The 14,969-nt window shown below is 35.4% G+C and overlaps 1 protein-coding gene across 3 annotated transcripts in view; it reads left to right on the top strand.

Annotated features, from left to right (window-relative positions):
* Window positions 1-14,969, top strand: part of LOC149787714 (aldehyde dehydrogenase family 3 member B1-like) — an 84,011-nt gene that overhangs the window by 18,695 nt on the left and 50,347 nt on the right. For all 3 annotated transcript variants that reach the window (XM_089973909.1, XM_089973910.1, XM_089973911.1), the window contains 4 exons: window positions 523-666; window positions 5,337-5,432; window positions 10,396-10,531; window positions 13,665-13,750. In XM_089973909.1, coding sequence (XP_089830035.1) covers window positions 523-666; window positions 5,337-5,432; window positions 10,396-10,531; window positions 13,665-13,750 — 462 coding nt within the window. The remainder of the gene's footprint in view (window positions 1-522; window positions 667-5,336; window positions 5,433-10,395; window positions 10,532-13,664; window positions 13,751-14,969) is intronic.

Raw genomic sequence — 14,969 nt, 5'->3', positions numbered from 1 at the left:
ACCCCGGTCCACGGGTAAACGGCACTCATCGCCTTGCCTGCACACACGCGCTCATATTCCCTCACGACTAACCACTCGTCACCAAAACAAAATGTTACTCAATCGGTGTTATATGCACTCGTGCGTAGCAGAAACACTGGCATGACGAGACGACCAAGTAATTAATTATCATGTATCTACACATTCATTCCGGATTCCTATGAAAGAAATCAGGGTATATATAAATAATTATAGAGAATTATAAATATACACCAGACAGAACGGAAAGTGCTATCCCTGGATTCCTATAGAAGAATGCTTGATAATAGTAGGCAGCATTATTATTTTAATACAAATAATACTATAATACAGGTTAGAGAATTTTTCATTTAATTCGTACTCTACGGAGATTTGAACCCAGGTCCGCGGGTATATATATATATATATATATATATATATATATATATATATATATATATATATATATATATATATAACGTAGCATGTCTATTCTTTTCTTGATCATTGACAATGATGTTGCAGGTGGTCAGCAGCATGAGGCAAGTTTTTCTTTTGGGGAAGACGATGGATATCAAATGGCGGCGAAAGCAGTTGACAGGGATTCTGAAGTTGCTTGATGACAACCAAGATCGGCTGTGTCAGGCCTTATATGACGATCTTCACAAGGTGATGAACACCCCTTTAGTTTTTTTTTTTTACAAAACTTATTTACGTCGTCATACAAGTTGGAACAACAGCTAGCATGGATCAAGTTACCTTCGTGATTCGGGTTGTGGTTTGAATTTGTCTTAGACCACCTACCTTGAATATTGACCACATTAGACTTGCCATGTGATGGACAAGGAACCTGATTCTGAAAGATGTAAAGAATGTATTTTACCACTGTTTTATCCAGGTCTGCAATTGTTATTCATGTAATCTGGTGAGATTTGGTATTCTAGGGCACAGCAACCTTCAGGGCTCATAGGGACCCGAACTTGCGGCTCAAATATGCGTGAAGTTCTCAAAAGACGCGTCATTTCTCACTGCGACGCGTCTTATTTTCCTCCCCGACACATCCTTCTTTTCATTCTTAAGTCAGCATTGGTCTACTCGCCAAAGCCTAAACGTAAGTAAACAGGATGAAGCTAGTGTGACAAATTAACAGTTAATCTTGTTGTTGCAACTATCTCGTGAAGAGGACTGTCCATCAGAAGGTTAATGTGACGTAATTCAAAAGAAACCATGTTCTATTGAGAGAGAATAACTGGGAAATAAACGATGCCTTGTTTTGTTGTAATAGTATTTAAATTAAATTGGTGACAACGTGAATATAAATCATGAAAGTAATCAAAGCTTTCTCAGTGTCTGATTTGGATAATATTGTCAAATCATCGATATGCCATAACTATAATAACGCGTGATGACATTGACTGGCGGTTTAGGGAATGATATCGTCTATTCATTAAAATCTGCAAAAAAAATCTTGTCTGCACACATCAGTCTACATTTTATACACATACCGGTATTTCTTACGGCTGTGGAGCTACCGTCAGCTGAAGGATTATTTTGGTGACATGTACATTATATTTCCGGAGCAAATCCTAATTTGGCCACTTGTAAATCCACGTGGAACAGCACAACTCTCTGTCTTGTGGCCATTTTGAATTTCGCGCTAGATATGGCTGTTACTCAGTACCGGTAAGTGTCTCAAATGTACACAGGTGTGTTCCGGAAATATGTGCATGCAGCAGAATTGCACGTTGTAATGAACAGGTGTCATCATGCCCACATATCGTCCATCAATATCAACACAGATTGGGGGGGGGGGGATTTATCGCACTACTATAATAATTGAAGCTATTGTGTGATATTTACAGTGCATGGGACTTTAGTATCAGTAGAGACTTTATATAAAAGAATGCAGAAAACTATATGAACGCGTAAAATGAGTCAGCAAAATTTTCTGTTTTCATTTTTTGGGAAACGAACTTGTAATGAAAATGAGCTAACAAAAGGTGAAAGTTCCATTTGATCGGCTATATCTGAGTACTTAAAGCAGGAATGTCAAACTCGTTTGATATGGCGGACCAGATATGACATCAATGTACTTCACTCAGGCCGTACGTATCATAAATAAGAGAAGCATACAAATTTGACACCAACAAAAGATCTGGTCTACCGGCCGGACTAATTAGTCTGGTGGGCCACATCCGTCGGGCCCGGGCCGTATGTTCGACACCTCTAACCTAAAGCTTGTATGAATTCATGTTGACATCAGTTCAAATCTTCATTCTTAAGCTACATGTATATAGGTACCGTACATGTTCCAAGATAGCTCATTTTTTTTTTTATAGAGTCCATGTTATTTCATACCTTTCTTCCTTAGGGTCAGCTGCTAAGGCATATAACACTGTTTACTAATTAAGATATTTATTCTAAATTAGTTGGGTTTTTTTTGCACATTTTTATTCCGTCTTTGTTTAATTTAACATGGCATTTCACGTTGATTTGTACAGTATTGTGTAATGCGTGGTGTGGGTTTCTTTGGTGGGAATGGAGATGCATTTTATGTGTACAGAAAACACAGCATTCTAAGTGACCATTCTTGGGATTGAAACTTATTGTTGACAGTTTTATTGTTGTGGTTTACTTTTAGGGGTATCAAAAATGATAAATGTACATGTATAATGTTTAAACGTTACATTCAATTTACTACAATTTTTGTAGTCTGATATTATAAATGGCTAAGAATTAAATCCTGATATTAAAATAATTAGCATGTGCATTTCATATTCCTTCCTATCCTTTCGAAAGTGATGGACTCCTGAGTTTATGTCAGGGACTACCATATATAGGTTGGGGACTCATGAGTTCCATGAGTGAAGAGTCCAGGATTCATCATCCTGAAATTCTGTTGAGAGTCGGATTAATAATACACGCTCTTTGGAAGTAAAATATTCATTCGAGAAAATGAGTTCATAATTTTCATACAAATGCATTAACCTTTTTATTTATATATTCATTTTGTTACTGTAGCTAGGGCTAAATTGTAAAAAATACACAATATAAAGCAAAATAATTGAATTTATTCTGTATTCTAAAATAAATACACAACCGTAGATTCATTAATACTCAATAATACTGTTAATGCGCATATAGCACCGCCCATCAACCTTTGAACTTCGTCGCGCGCTCGATAGTAGTTTCAAAAAGAATTGTCGTTTTACTTAAAATTGAAATTTAGAGTAATATTATGAATGAATGTGCATTGCGACAACTTTTCCATTCGTTCCGGATTGGATGGATTTTGTTTTTATGTTGATCCAACTCAGTTCTGTTTTTCTGATTATGATGGACTGGATTATTGGGTCAATTTAGTGCAGATTTCAGTTGGTAATGTTCTCGAAATTCCAGTACAGTTTCGGTGTGTATCGGGTTTTGCTGGACATGTCATTCGGATTTGCAAAACTAAAAAAGGACATTTTGAAGAAATTCAATATGCATAAATGTAAGTATATTTATTACCATTCATATTACCTAATGGGTCATACATACATACATACATACATACATACATACATCTCAGATTGCCAGTAATTCACATTATTTTTGTCACAAGATGCAGTTATTAGAAACTGAGACATTTGAAAGTAAATAAGCCTTTAGTATAAAAAAAAGAACAAAAACAAAACCTATAAACTGAGGAGCACAAATTTATACACCGCATCAACCAACTGCAAATAGTAAATAAAGACCATGTGCGCTGATGCTACACTGGGTGAAATGACAAAAGTGTGCTTGTTGTGATGACTTGACACAAAAAGATATACCTTTAGATTTTAGAATTTAACTTTTAATATGCACTTTACAACCAGGATTGTTGTACGGTGTTACACACACACACACACACACACACACACACACACACACACACACACACACACACACACGTGTGACAGGAAAGATAGATCAGGTCAGGACAGATCATGAGAATCTAGTCAAGAGATTTAATTTGAACCTAAAGGAACTTCATTGACCCAACTTTTAGCATGCAAATCAACAAACCAACAAAAATGTCAACTATTGAACAAATTTAGATATTTTAATATTAAAATGTACACATCATCTCCTTTCACAGTAACTTCATGTGATATTTCAGGTGCTTAGATTATGGCACATTTGCATTGGTACATGTTGCACCCTTAGACGTTTTTAACACGGAAGCCAAACTGATCATGTTTCATGCCACTTGAACTCATTAGTAATCCAGTTATAATCACTTGACATTTTTAATCTTTTTGAAAAATGTTTGATCACACATTATATAGACTCTAATCCATCTTGACAAACTTTCAACGCCAAAGCTAAAACAACCTATGTTAACCCTTTTATGCAGCTTGAGCTCTTTAGTGACACAGCCATGATCAATTTACATCTTTCATCCCATTCTGATTACTTCGGATCAGACGTAATATAATCCATGTTGGTAAACTTTAAGTACTGAAGCCAACTGACCCTGCCGACAGAATCAAAGTAAATGTTTATTGTTGTAGAGCTCTTTTATAATCCAACACGTCAAATTAGCAACTAAATTCTCAAGCTTACTCTGTTCAAAATGGTGTATAGTCACATGATCACAAACTATTTCACTGGCAGTATACCGTATGTACTCCCTTATAAGACAAGGCCAAATGCAAACTGCACAGACCCAGATGTACCATCATATACTGAGCCAGCAGATCTCGGTCCGTGCAGTTTGTTAGAAGTAATTAGTAGAACAAACAACATCGACCTTGAGCTGCAGGTGCATTATGCTGTGGCAGATAGGGGTCTTTGTTTTTAGCAGATGGTCTCATCTTATTAGTGAGTACATGCGGTTGTATATTAGAAACAATGTATGGAAAAGAACGAATTTAATAACAATTTTGCATGTGATGGAGATTTAAGTGAGTGATGGGAGAGACTGGAGACACACCATGTTCTCAAGAGGCACGTGAGCGTTTGCCCCTTCTACATTCAAGAAATACCAATCAAACATTCATTGCTTCCGTGCAAGCTGTGAAAGCTCGCATGTGACCAGTAATTCAGATACAAATTATTTTTTACTGATTGTCCAAGTGAAATTAATAAAAAAAGAGAAATTTGTCAGCAAATCCATGTAAGCATGTGATTTACAAAAAATCCCCCAAACAATACTGTTCTGTTGACCCTATGTGCTTTTCAACATCAACCACTGTTCTCTAATATTTGTATCTCCATTGGCTGAACATACGTAGTACTGGAGTGAAGGAAACCAAATTTAACTGTAATGAATAGTAAATCTTAGTAATTTTACATTAAGCCTTCTCTTTCAGCCACGACACGAATCCTGTTTAATGGAGATAGGCCTTGTCAGGGATGACCTTTCACGCTGCCTAAACAACCTGAAAGATTGGATGAAGCCTGAAAAGGTGATGAATAGCAGCTAATCCAATAGTTCTAACATTTAAGCTATTGTTTTACTTCATTGATATTGTTTTAAAGTCTTCAAGAAAAGAGTTTTAGGGGTTAAACTCATCCAGATTTGCTGTGCGGTAACGAAAGGCATGAAGACTTGAATAACAATGACACATACAGCACTGTGCCCAAATTCATTTATGATTCCAGTAGCTTTACCCGGTTTTCATATGTTTTGAGAATTCTAAGCAGAAAAAGAGAGTCGTTCTTGTAGAATAATATATCACTTAATGTGCTATGTTATTGGTTCTGCTGATTACTTGTATAGTAAAAGCCACACACGTTATGTAGGCATTTAACACCGACCATTCGGTAATGAATATCATTTTTTAGAATTTGATTCTAGATACCTTTAAATGGCAATTGTTCCCTTTATTTGGATCCTTATACATCCAGATTAATAATAATAATAATATTAATAATAAGGACTTTGTATAGCGCCTAATCTTTAGAAGCTCTAAGCGCTTTACAATATTAGACAACACCTATAAGATAAAAAAAACAAAACATATAATGATATGATTACAAAAACAAACACCATGAAATTAGAAAACATTAAAAAACATCCTGAGAATATTTAAGGTAGGAAACATTATTAGGTCTTTAAGTTTGTTCTTGCACTCGAAATAAGTGAGTTTTAAGAGCACTCTTGAATGGGATTACTGTGTCTTTGTGTCTAAGTTCAGTGGGCAATTCATTCCACGTTGCTGGGCCCTGGTATGCAAAAGAATGCTGTCCATATGACTTTGTTTTCATAGTGGGAATAATGAGTATACGATTGTCAGAAGAGGAGCGTAAGTATCTTGCTGGTGTGTACAGATGGGTGAGGTCGGATAGGTATGTTGGACTAGAGTCCGACAGTGAAACGTAGCACAGAGAACAAATTTTGTGTTTGATTCTGGATTGAATTGATAGCCAGTGTAGAGTGCAGAGCAGCGGGAAGGTGTGCTCTGATTGTGGTACTCTAAGTATGATCCGAGCAGCTGTTTTTTGAACTGTTTGAAGTTTCTGGAGCAGATATTGAGATGAACCAGACAGAATTGAGTTACAATAGTCCAGTCTTGAAAGTACTAATGAACACACAAGTATTTTAGTGGCATCAACTGAAAGATATTTGCGAATTGAGCTGATGCGTCTCAGCTCAAGATATGCAGCCTTGCATATGTTCATGACATGTTGGTGCAATGTGAGAGTACTGTCCAGAGTAACACCTAGGTTTCGTACTGACTGTGTGAATTTAATGTTGGTGTTGCTGATATTTATTGTTTGAGGTAAAGGATGTGAATGAGAAAGTCTTTGTGTTGTGATCAGAGTGGCCTTAGTTTTATCATCATTCATCTGCAGCTTGTTACAAGTCATCCATGATTTCACATCAGAAATGCACCTCTCTACACCTTGGATGATAGCATCAACTTCAGTTGGGTGGCTAGATTTGTATATTTGGGTGTCATCAGCGTACAATTGGTGAGACACTGGATGACGATCTATGACACTTGAGAGAGACTGAGTGTACAGAATGAAGAGAACAGGTCCAAGAACAGACCCCTGTGGAACACCACAACATAGATCAACTGGGCTGGAGTGTATTCCGTTTGCAGATACAATTTGTGTCCCGTTGACTAAGTAGGACTTGAACCACAGTAAGGCTGTATCATGAATGCCAAATGCATGCTGGAGACGGTGAAGTAATATATCATGGTCTATTGTGTCAAATGCTGCAGACAAATCAAGGAGGGCGAGGACTGTAATCTTTCCGCTATCCAACGCAGAAAGAATGTCATTAACAACTTTTAGAAGAGTAGTTTCAGTAGGCCCTACTGTGACAAGGGCGATATGCAGATTGTACATTGCTAAAAAGACTGTTTCAATTCAGATGAGATACAAGCTGGGATAGAACAACCTTTTCTAAGATTTTTGATATGAATGGGAGATTAGAAACTGGGCGGTAGTTCTTTAAATCGTTATGATCTAGTGTTGGTTTCTTCAGCAGAGGCTTTACAATGGCAGTTTTTAAAAATGATGGGAATTCCCCGGATGAGAGAGAGGTATTAATAACATCAGTTAGTGAAGGCAATACTGGATCTAAGCACTCAAGCAGCAGTGACGTTGGAAATTGCATCAAGTTCGCATGACTTTGGTGCACTCTTCATCAGGATTGTATGTACGAAATCCATAAAGACAGGTTCAAATGCCGCTAATGGTTGCCGCTCAAATTCTGTATCCCAACTGTATGGTGACGACGAGTCAATTGAAATTGTGGTGTCAAGCTTATCTCTAATGGTTTGTACTTTGTCACGGAAGAAATTTGCATACATGTCAGGAAGGTTGACTGGAGAGAAGGTAGTTGCAAGTGGTGTAGATTGGAAGGTCATTATTTACACGCCCCGATAGGCACATATGGTAAGATCCATATTAAAGTACGTGGATATTTTTTGGACGAGTGGGACCTAAGGGTGCGATCAAGAGCAATCCTGCATCCCGGAATGTTTCATGCTGTGATGTCACAATGAAAGCTACACATGCTATAAGGAAATTCGTACTACCATATTGTGACGAGTAGATTCTACATACACTTTTCTTGACTCAGTTTAGTACATGGCCACCATTGTAAAAAGTCCATAGCGCTCAATAATTTTTGTCTGGAAGTTTCTTGACGACAGTTAAGTTGCAGAACATCGACTATCAGCGTTGAATAGCCTTTGCTTAAACAAAATTATCATAAAATTTTAAAACAAAAATGTATGTTTAATATAAATATAAATAAATATAAATAATTTCATATAAATAAATGTTCATACATGACCTGTACGACGTTTACTATAACAAACTTCACAATTCAGTATATGCTGGCATATTATGTGGATTATTGGTCTGTGCATTTTGCATTTTGGCTTGACTTATAAGTGAGGATATATGGTAAGTCCTTTTCAAACATTTCTTGTCCCCATGACAACTACAGAGTCATGTATCTACGGTGCAAGTCCAATACGGAAGACCCAAGTGTATCAGACGATGAGGTCATTCATCTAGTTTTGCCCTCAGCTATTGAGAAATCATCGACTTCACAGCATGTTAAAAGTTTCTTCCCATCTGTTTGTCCCTCCCTCTATACACACTTCGTTTCTGCGACAAACTGTTCAAAACATCCATATAAAACCTTATATGAATCTCAGATCTGAGGTCAAAAATGTGTTATAATATCTGGAATCTTTAGTTGTAATGTTCTTAATGTTTTATCTATCCGTGTTATTCTCATTTTTGTGTGTAGGGGAGCCAAACTCCAAAAAGTGATTTGTTCCAGGAGCAAAACACCTCAAAGTGTTCGAGAAAGCTAATATACAATGCTAAACAGGTGCACACACATGATGTCTATCACTTCCCTGTATACTTTTTTAATATGAACTTCCTGTTTATAAAATCAAACTCTTACATCTCCAAAATGACATTCTGGCATGGAAGGGTATATATATATATATATATATATATATATATATATATATATATATATATATATATATATATGACCCTATCTTCTTCTCTGAATAAATATAAGCCACTTTACATTTTCAAAGTCTTAATTCTTTATGTCTATATTTATGACAGCAAAACAGGGATAACTTCTTCACTAACACTAGCCGTTACGTTAGGACCCATCTAAAAAAAGGTTTCCTTCCACTGGGCAGATTTAAATTTTGTATTTGGTAGAACATGCTTCATTTTTGTCTTGCAAAGTCCAAATTTTTGAATACATTCTCATGTTTAAACTCCAACTCGTTTTTGCTATACTGGTTATAGACCAGACAAGCTTATGGAATGGCCTGCTGTCCATTGTCCGTAATATGTCATCTGTTGTTCAATGTCCGTCCATTAACACAAGTTTGCTATTGCTATTCCTAAACTACTTGGAATTTTGCCAAGAAACTTGACACTAATATTCATCCAATGGCAATCTTGGAAATCTTGTTATTGCTACTCATCTGGACTGGATGGTTTTCAACAAAAGACTTCTTCTAACGTCTAGTTGGTCCTAAATAAAAATTGTACCAATCTGAAATCCATTATGGTTACCACAGCAGTCATCTTGAAAATCTTGTCATTGCCACTCCTCCTGAATAGAAAGTCATATTGACATGGGGTTTTAACCAAAAGAGTTTTTATTATGCCTAGTTGAATCAGAATAAAAATGATGCTGATCTGATATCTAGTATAGCCACCATGTTGGCCATCTTGAAAATCTTGTAATCATTAGTCCACCAGAATTGATAGTCATATTAATTGGGTTTTCACCAAAATGCTTCTTATGATATATAGTTGGTCCTTGCTGACATCTGGTATGGCTGCCTCAATAGCATATTGCAAATCCTCACTTATTCCTCTGAATGGATGCTAATATTGGCATGGGGTTTTCATCAAAAAGTCTCCTTATGGTGTCTTGTTTGTCCTAAAAATAATGGTGCCAATCCTACATCCTATATGGTTTTGCCATCAGCTAATTTAGAGATCTTGTTGCTTAAGAATATTAGTGATTGCTTTAACACTCAGCATGTAAAAATAAAATGGTCGAATGTCTTAATTACCTGAATTATTTTTGGACAATAGAACACCTGTCCCTCAAAGGGACTTTTCATCTGTTGTAAAAGTAACCAGAGTTTTCAGTTGAGATGAAAAAGTATTTCTTACTCACATGGTCTTACTTATCAGATTCTAAGACATAGGGAAACTTTGTGGAATAATGGTGGTGGTGGTTGTGGTTGTGTCAATTTTCTTAAGATCTTCTGTTCATGTTTTATTTCTCCAGCTCTTTACGATGGTAGGCAAGTGTGACATTGTGTTTCACAGAAACTTTGTTTTAAAAACCAGAATAGATACATGCATGTGATAAGGGTCATTCTGATATTCATCTATTTTTTTCTTCAGGTAAATGCTGGGATACTTTTCTTCTTTGATGACAAGTATATCAAGAGAGAACCTTACGGTGTGGTATTGATAATAGGGGCTTGGAATTTCCCTCTACAGCTTGTCCTATTACCCTTGATTGGAGCCATAGCTGCAGGTGCAGTGTACTTGTCTTTAATTAAACTTCATACAAATGAGAAGTATTCTTAAATGATCATTCTCAAAGTTTGATTATGACATACCTGCATATTCTTTGGGAAATATACATTTATTTTGTATATACCATGTTGCCACATACTAGCAATTTGTTGGACAATTATGGTAGAAAATTATATTAAAACAAGAGTGGACCATACAACATCATTGGTTGAAATGGAATGCTTTGTGTTGTATATATATTTGTGTGTGTGTCTGTGATTTGGATTTTTAACGTAGCTTGAACAATTTTGCAGTCATATCGCTATGATGTCTGCAGTGTGGCAGTTTATAGTGATGTCTAGTACTGGGGCATCATGATGTCCCACCCAGTCACATTATCCTGACACTAGGCCAACAAGTCCTAACACTAACCTCTTAATGCTGAGCACCTTGCAAGGCAGCTGTTAGTACCATTTTTATGTCTTTGGTATGACTCGGTAGGGATTTAAAACCTCAACCTCCTGCATTCAAGGTGGATGCTCCAACCACTAGGCCACCGGAGCGGTTTATATATATATATATATATATATATATATATATATATAATTTGTTTCAGAATTAAACATGTTCTTGTAGAAGACTTTTCAAGCTGTTTATATCCAGAAATTTTTGTTACTGACAAAGTGGAAAATAAACTAAATGTTATCACTAAACTAATTTGTCATTATGGACATGATTGTAACATGACCCTAATCAGATTTTGCTTAGAATTCAAGGATTTTTCCCAGGATGAGACAATTTTGCAATATTTTAACAATTTCTTGCATTCAGAATTTTGAAATAAATTGCAGAAATATTCTGAATAATATCAGCTTTTGGAAACTGAAATATAATTAATATATCACTATGCTTGAAATAAATCTAAATCCTTTTTGAGCTCCACTGGTCACAGACCAGAAGAGTAAAGGGAATGACTTCTTGTTCAACATCCAGTGTCTGTCTCCATTTAGCACAATTTTGTTATGGTTACTCCTTCACAATCTTGTAACTGGGAGGATTGCCATCAATTGTTACACGCACATTCATCCCAAGGTCTAGTTGGTTTTAAATAAAAATGGTGCTCCTGGATATCAAATATGACTGCCACAGCAGCTGCCTTCAAAATATTATCACTACAACCCATGAACAGATGGTCACATTGACATGTGATTTTCTCTACAAGATTTTTTAAGATGTCTAATTGGTCCTAATTGAAAAGGGTGCCAATCCAATATCCATTATGGCTGCTACTGTGACCATTTTTAAAATCTTGTCACTTCTGCTGATGAATGGATGGTTGTATTGACATGGGGTTTGACTGATATATGTCTTGTGATGTTTAGCTGGTCATAAATCAAAATGGTGTCCACAGATATCCAGTACCACAGCTGCATTCTTGAAAATCTTGTTATTGTTATTCCTCCTGAATGGATGGTCATATTGACATGGGGTTTCACTGAAACCATTGTTAAATGATGTTAGATAGGATTCTTTGTAAGGTTGCTCAGGATGGGACATTTAAACATTTTAAATATTTATTACATCCAGATTTTTCAGAAACCTTACACAGAGAGAGAGATATTGACTGATGCCATCTTTTGATATTTGAAATACAATTCATAGTAAACTATCCTGGAAATAGACCTAAAGTAGCAAATTTAATTCAGAAGTTAACAAAAATATACTGAAAGCGACAAAGGTACCAAAATGCCAGTTAGAATATTTTCATTATTTTGACAGGTACCATATATACTTGAGACCAACTACATATATCATAGACCCTAATCTGCTTGAGTAATGATAATGTATTTATTAATGTCTTACAATGTGTGGTAAATAGATCAAACATTTGTTAGTGTACTTTAGATAATTATCTTCCATGTTATATATATATATATATATATATATATATATATATATATATATATATATATATATATATATATATATATATATATATATATATATATATTGTTTTTTTTTTTTTACAGAATTGGAATATCTTTCTGGATTATAGTTTATTTTTTTGTTCTCATGTTTAACATTTCTTTGGAAGTGTTTATCGTCCAATATGTGTGTGCAGTCCAGTTTTACATTTTTGAAACTATACCTTTAGTTGGCACCATATTGCCACTATCATGATGAGATACTGTTAAATGACACACACACACAGCCTTCAGGTAACAAAGAAAATTTGTTCATTTTATTGATGTCATGAAATGTGCAATAAACTGGTTATATATTTATGAATGTACTTCTCCCTAAAAATATTAAGCTTTAAATCAGGTTTCTTATATTAACTTTACAATGAAAGGGTTCAGAATTTTTCCATTCATTATATAGTTAAATGGTTTAATTTTCAACCAAACATAACTGATAATTCACAGAACACCTACAATCCATAGAATGCCCCTAATCCATAGAATGGAAGACTTGAGTAGGACTTCACTTGCTTCTTGGTACCATGTATACTCACTTATAGGTTAGGTCCAACTGCAGATAGCATAGTCTGTGATCGCTGTTCCATTATGCGGCCACTCACTTACCCAATCATGCGGCAGATCAGGGTCTATGTTGGTTGTTTCTACTGGCTATTTCAAAGAAACTGCATAGACCCAGATTTGAAAGATTTATAAGCACCTACCTATTAAGTATAAATTGTAGCTAAAATGTGGGTGGAGTTCATCTCACTAATGTCGTATAGTCAGTTTGTGGTAAATGCATATTGGACTTAAGTTGCTCTGTAGTATTTAAAACCTGAAATCAGGAGCTGGTGCACTCTTAAATATGGCCTTTAACTTATCGAAAGCCTTGTGACATTTTTCAGACCAATGAAACTTGCTTTTCATACTCAATAAACTGGTCAGAGGTTCAACCTTGATGGAAAAATTGGAGCATAATTTTCAATCATTTTCAGCCATACACAAGAATTGCATCAGCTGCTTTTAACTGATAGGCACAGGTAATATAAAGATAGCCTTAACTTCTATAGGTTTAACTTGACCATGTCACACAGTATGTCCTAGAAATGTAACACAAGCTCTATCTCCTTATCCTTTGTCATTCAAATTCATATCAAACATTAATGTGAAATGTTTATTTATTTATTGCAGGTAACTGTGCAGTTGTGAAACCGTCTGAGTTGTCAACTAGCACCATGCGCCTTCTGGAAGAATTGTTCCCTAAATATCTAGATACAGTAAGAGATCTTGCTTAAGTGTTTTTACCTGTGGCCACACATGTCCGCAAGAACCATGGGTTGTTATTTTTGTCATTGTTATTCTTAACACTACAGTTGCAGGGGCATGTAGTGTTACCCTTGCCAAGCCATATACCGTATCTTTTCATCACACCTTGGATATGATTTGAATTAACATTTACAGGCAGTGTAATGGGGGGGGGGTATCGATAGTCCTTGAATATGTTTCTAGTTGTTGGTGTTGTTTTTGAAGTTGTTGAAATTCAATTTTTTTCATAAGGCATTGGCAAAAAACATCACTACTGTGCATTCATCGAAAATCCGGAATGGCATATTAAGAGATATACATTTCAGACCATCCCATTTATCCACTCTGCTGTCATCATTCACCCCTTAAATAGCAAAATTTGATATACTGTTAAAGTATTCATATGTGCTGCACACAATCCATGAATTTTGAAGTTCTTTGATCAGTAGGCCATGAAAATTAACAATCAGCAGCTATGTTTGTCACTACCTGCTTATATAAACTTCATATAATGCAAGTAGTTAAGTAATTATAGGTTACTGCATTTGTACGGGAAAATATCCATCCGACAAAACGAGTTCATATTTTCCAGTACAAATGTAGTAACCTTTTTATTATATGCTCATTTTCTTATTCTACCTAACGATTTATATATATACAAAGATACACTACAAGAAACAAAGTAACTGAATGTATAACCTATTCCAAATTAAATACACAAGCACATGTTCATCATTACACAACAACAACATTATTAACGCATACATAACTCTGCCCAGATAAATTTGAATTTAGTTGCACACTAGACATAACTTTTGAAAGAAAATGGTGTTTTGGTCTACTTAAAATTGAAATTTTGAGTCATTTTGTGAATGAATGTGCAATGCAACAACATTTCCATTTGATCTGGAATGAATAGATTTTGGTATTTTTGTCATTTCTATGAAATTTCATGAGTATGGACTGGATTTATCTGTGCCTATTCTACATGAGGTACATTGGATTTCAGCAGTGACTGAGCAGTGTGTTGACATCTGCAAGTGTGTTTCTGTTCTGTCATTGAATGTTTGAAATCATAATGTGGGAAGAATATGAAGTCTTTCAATTGCAATTATCAAAAAGATGCTATGGAATATAATGTTTATTTCATTTTGAGTGCAGTAAGGAAGATGTAATTTCACTTGGAATATG

This window comes from Sinohyriopsis cumingii, chromosome 11, assembly GCF_028554795.1.
Source record: "Sinohyriopsis cumingii isolate HCF-2022 chromosome 11, ASM2855479v2, whole genome shotgun sequence".
In the NCBI taxonomy this organism is placed as follows: Eukaryota; Metazoa; Mollusca; class Bivalvia; order Unionida; family Unionidae; genus Sinohyriopsis; species Sinohyriopsis cumingii.
The sequence above is the reverse complement of the archived record's forward strand: the minus strand, read 5'-3'. Positions and strand labels throughout refer to the sequence as shown.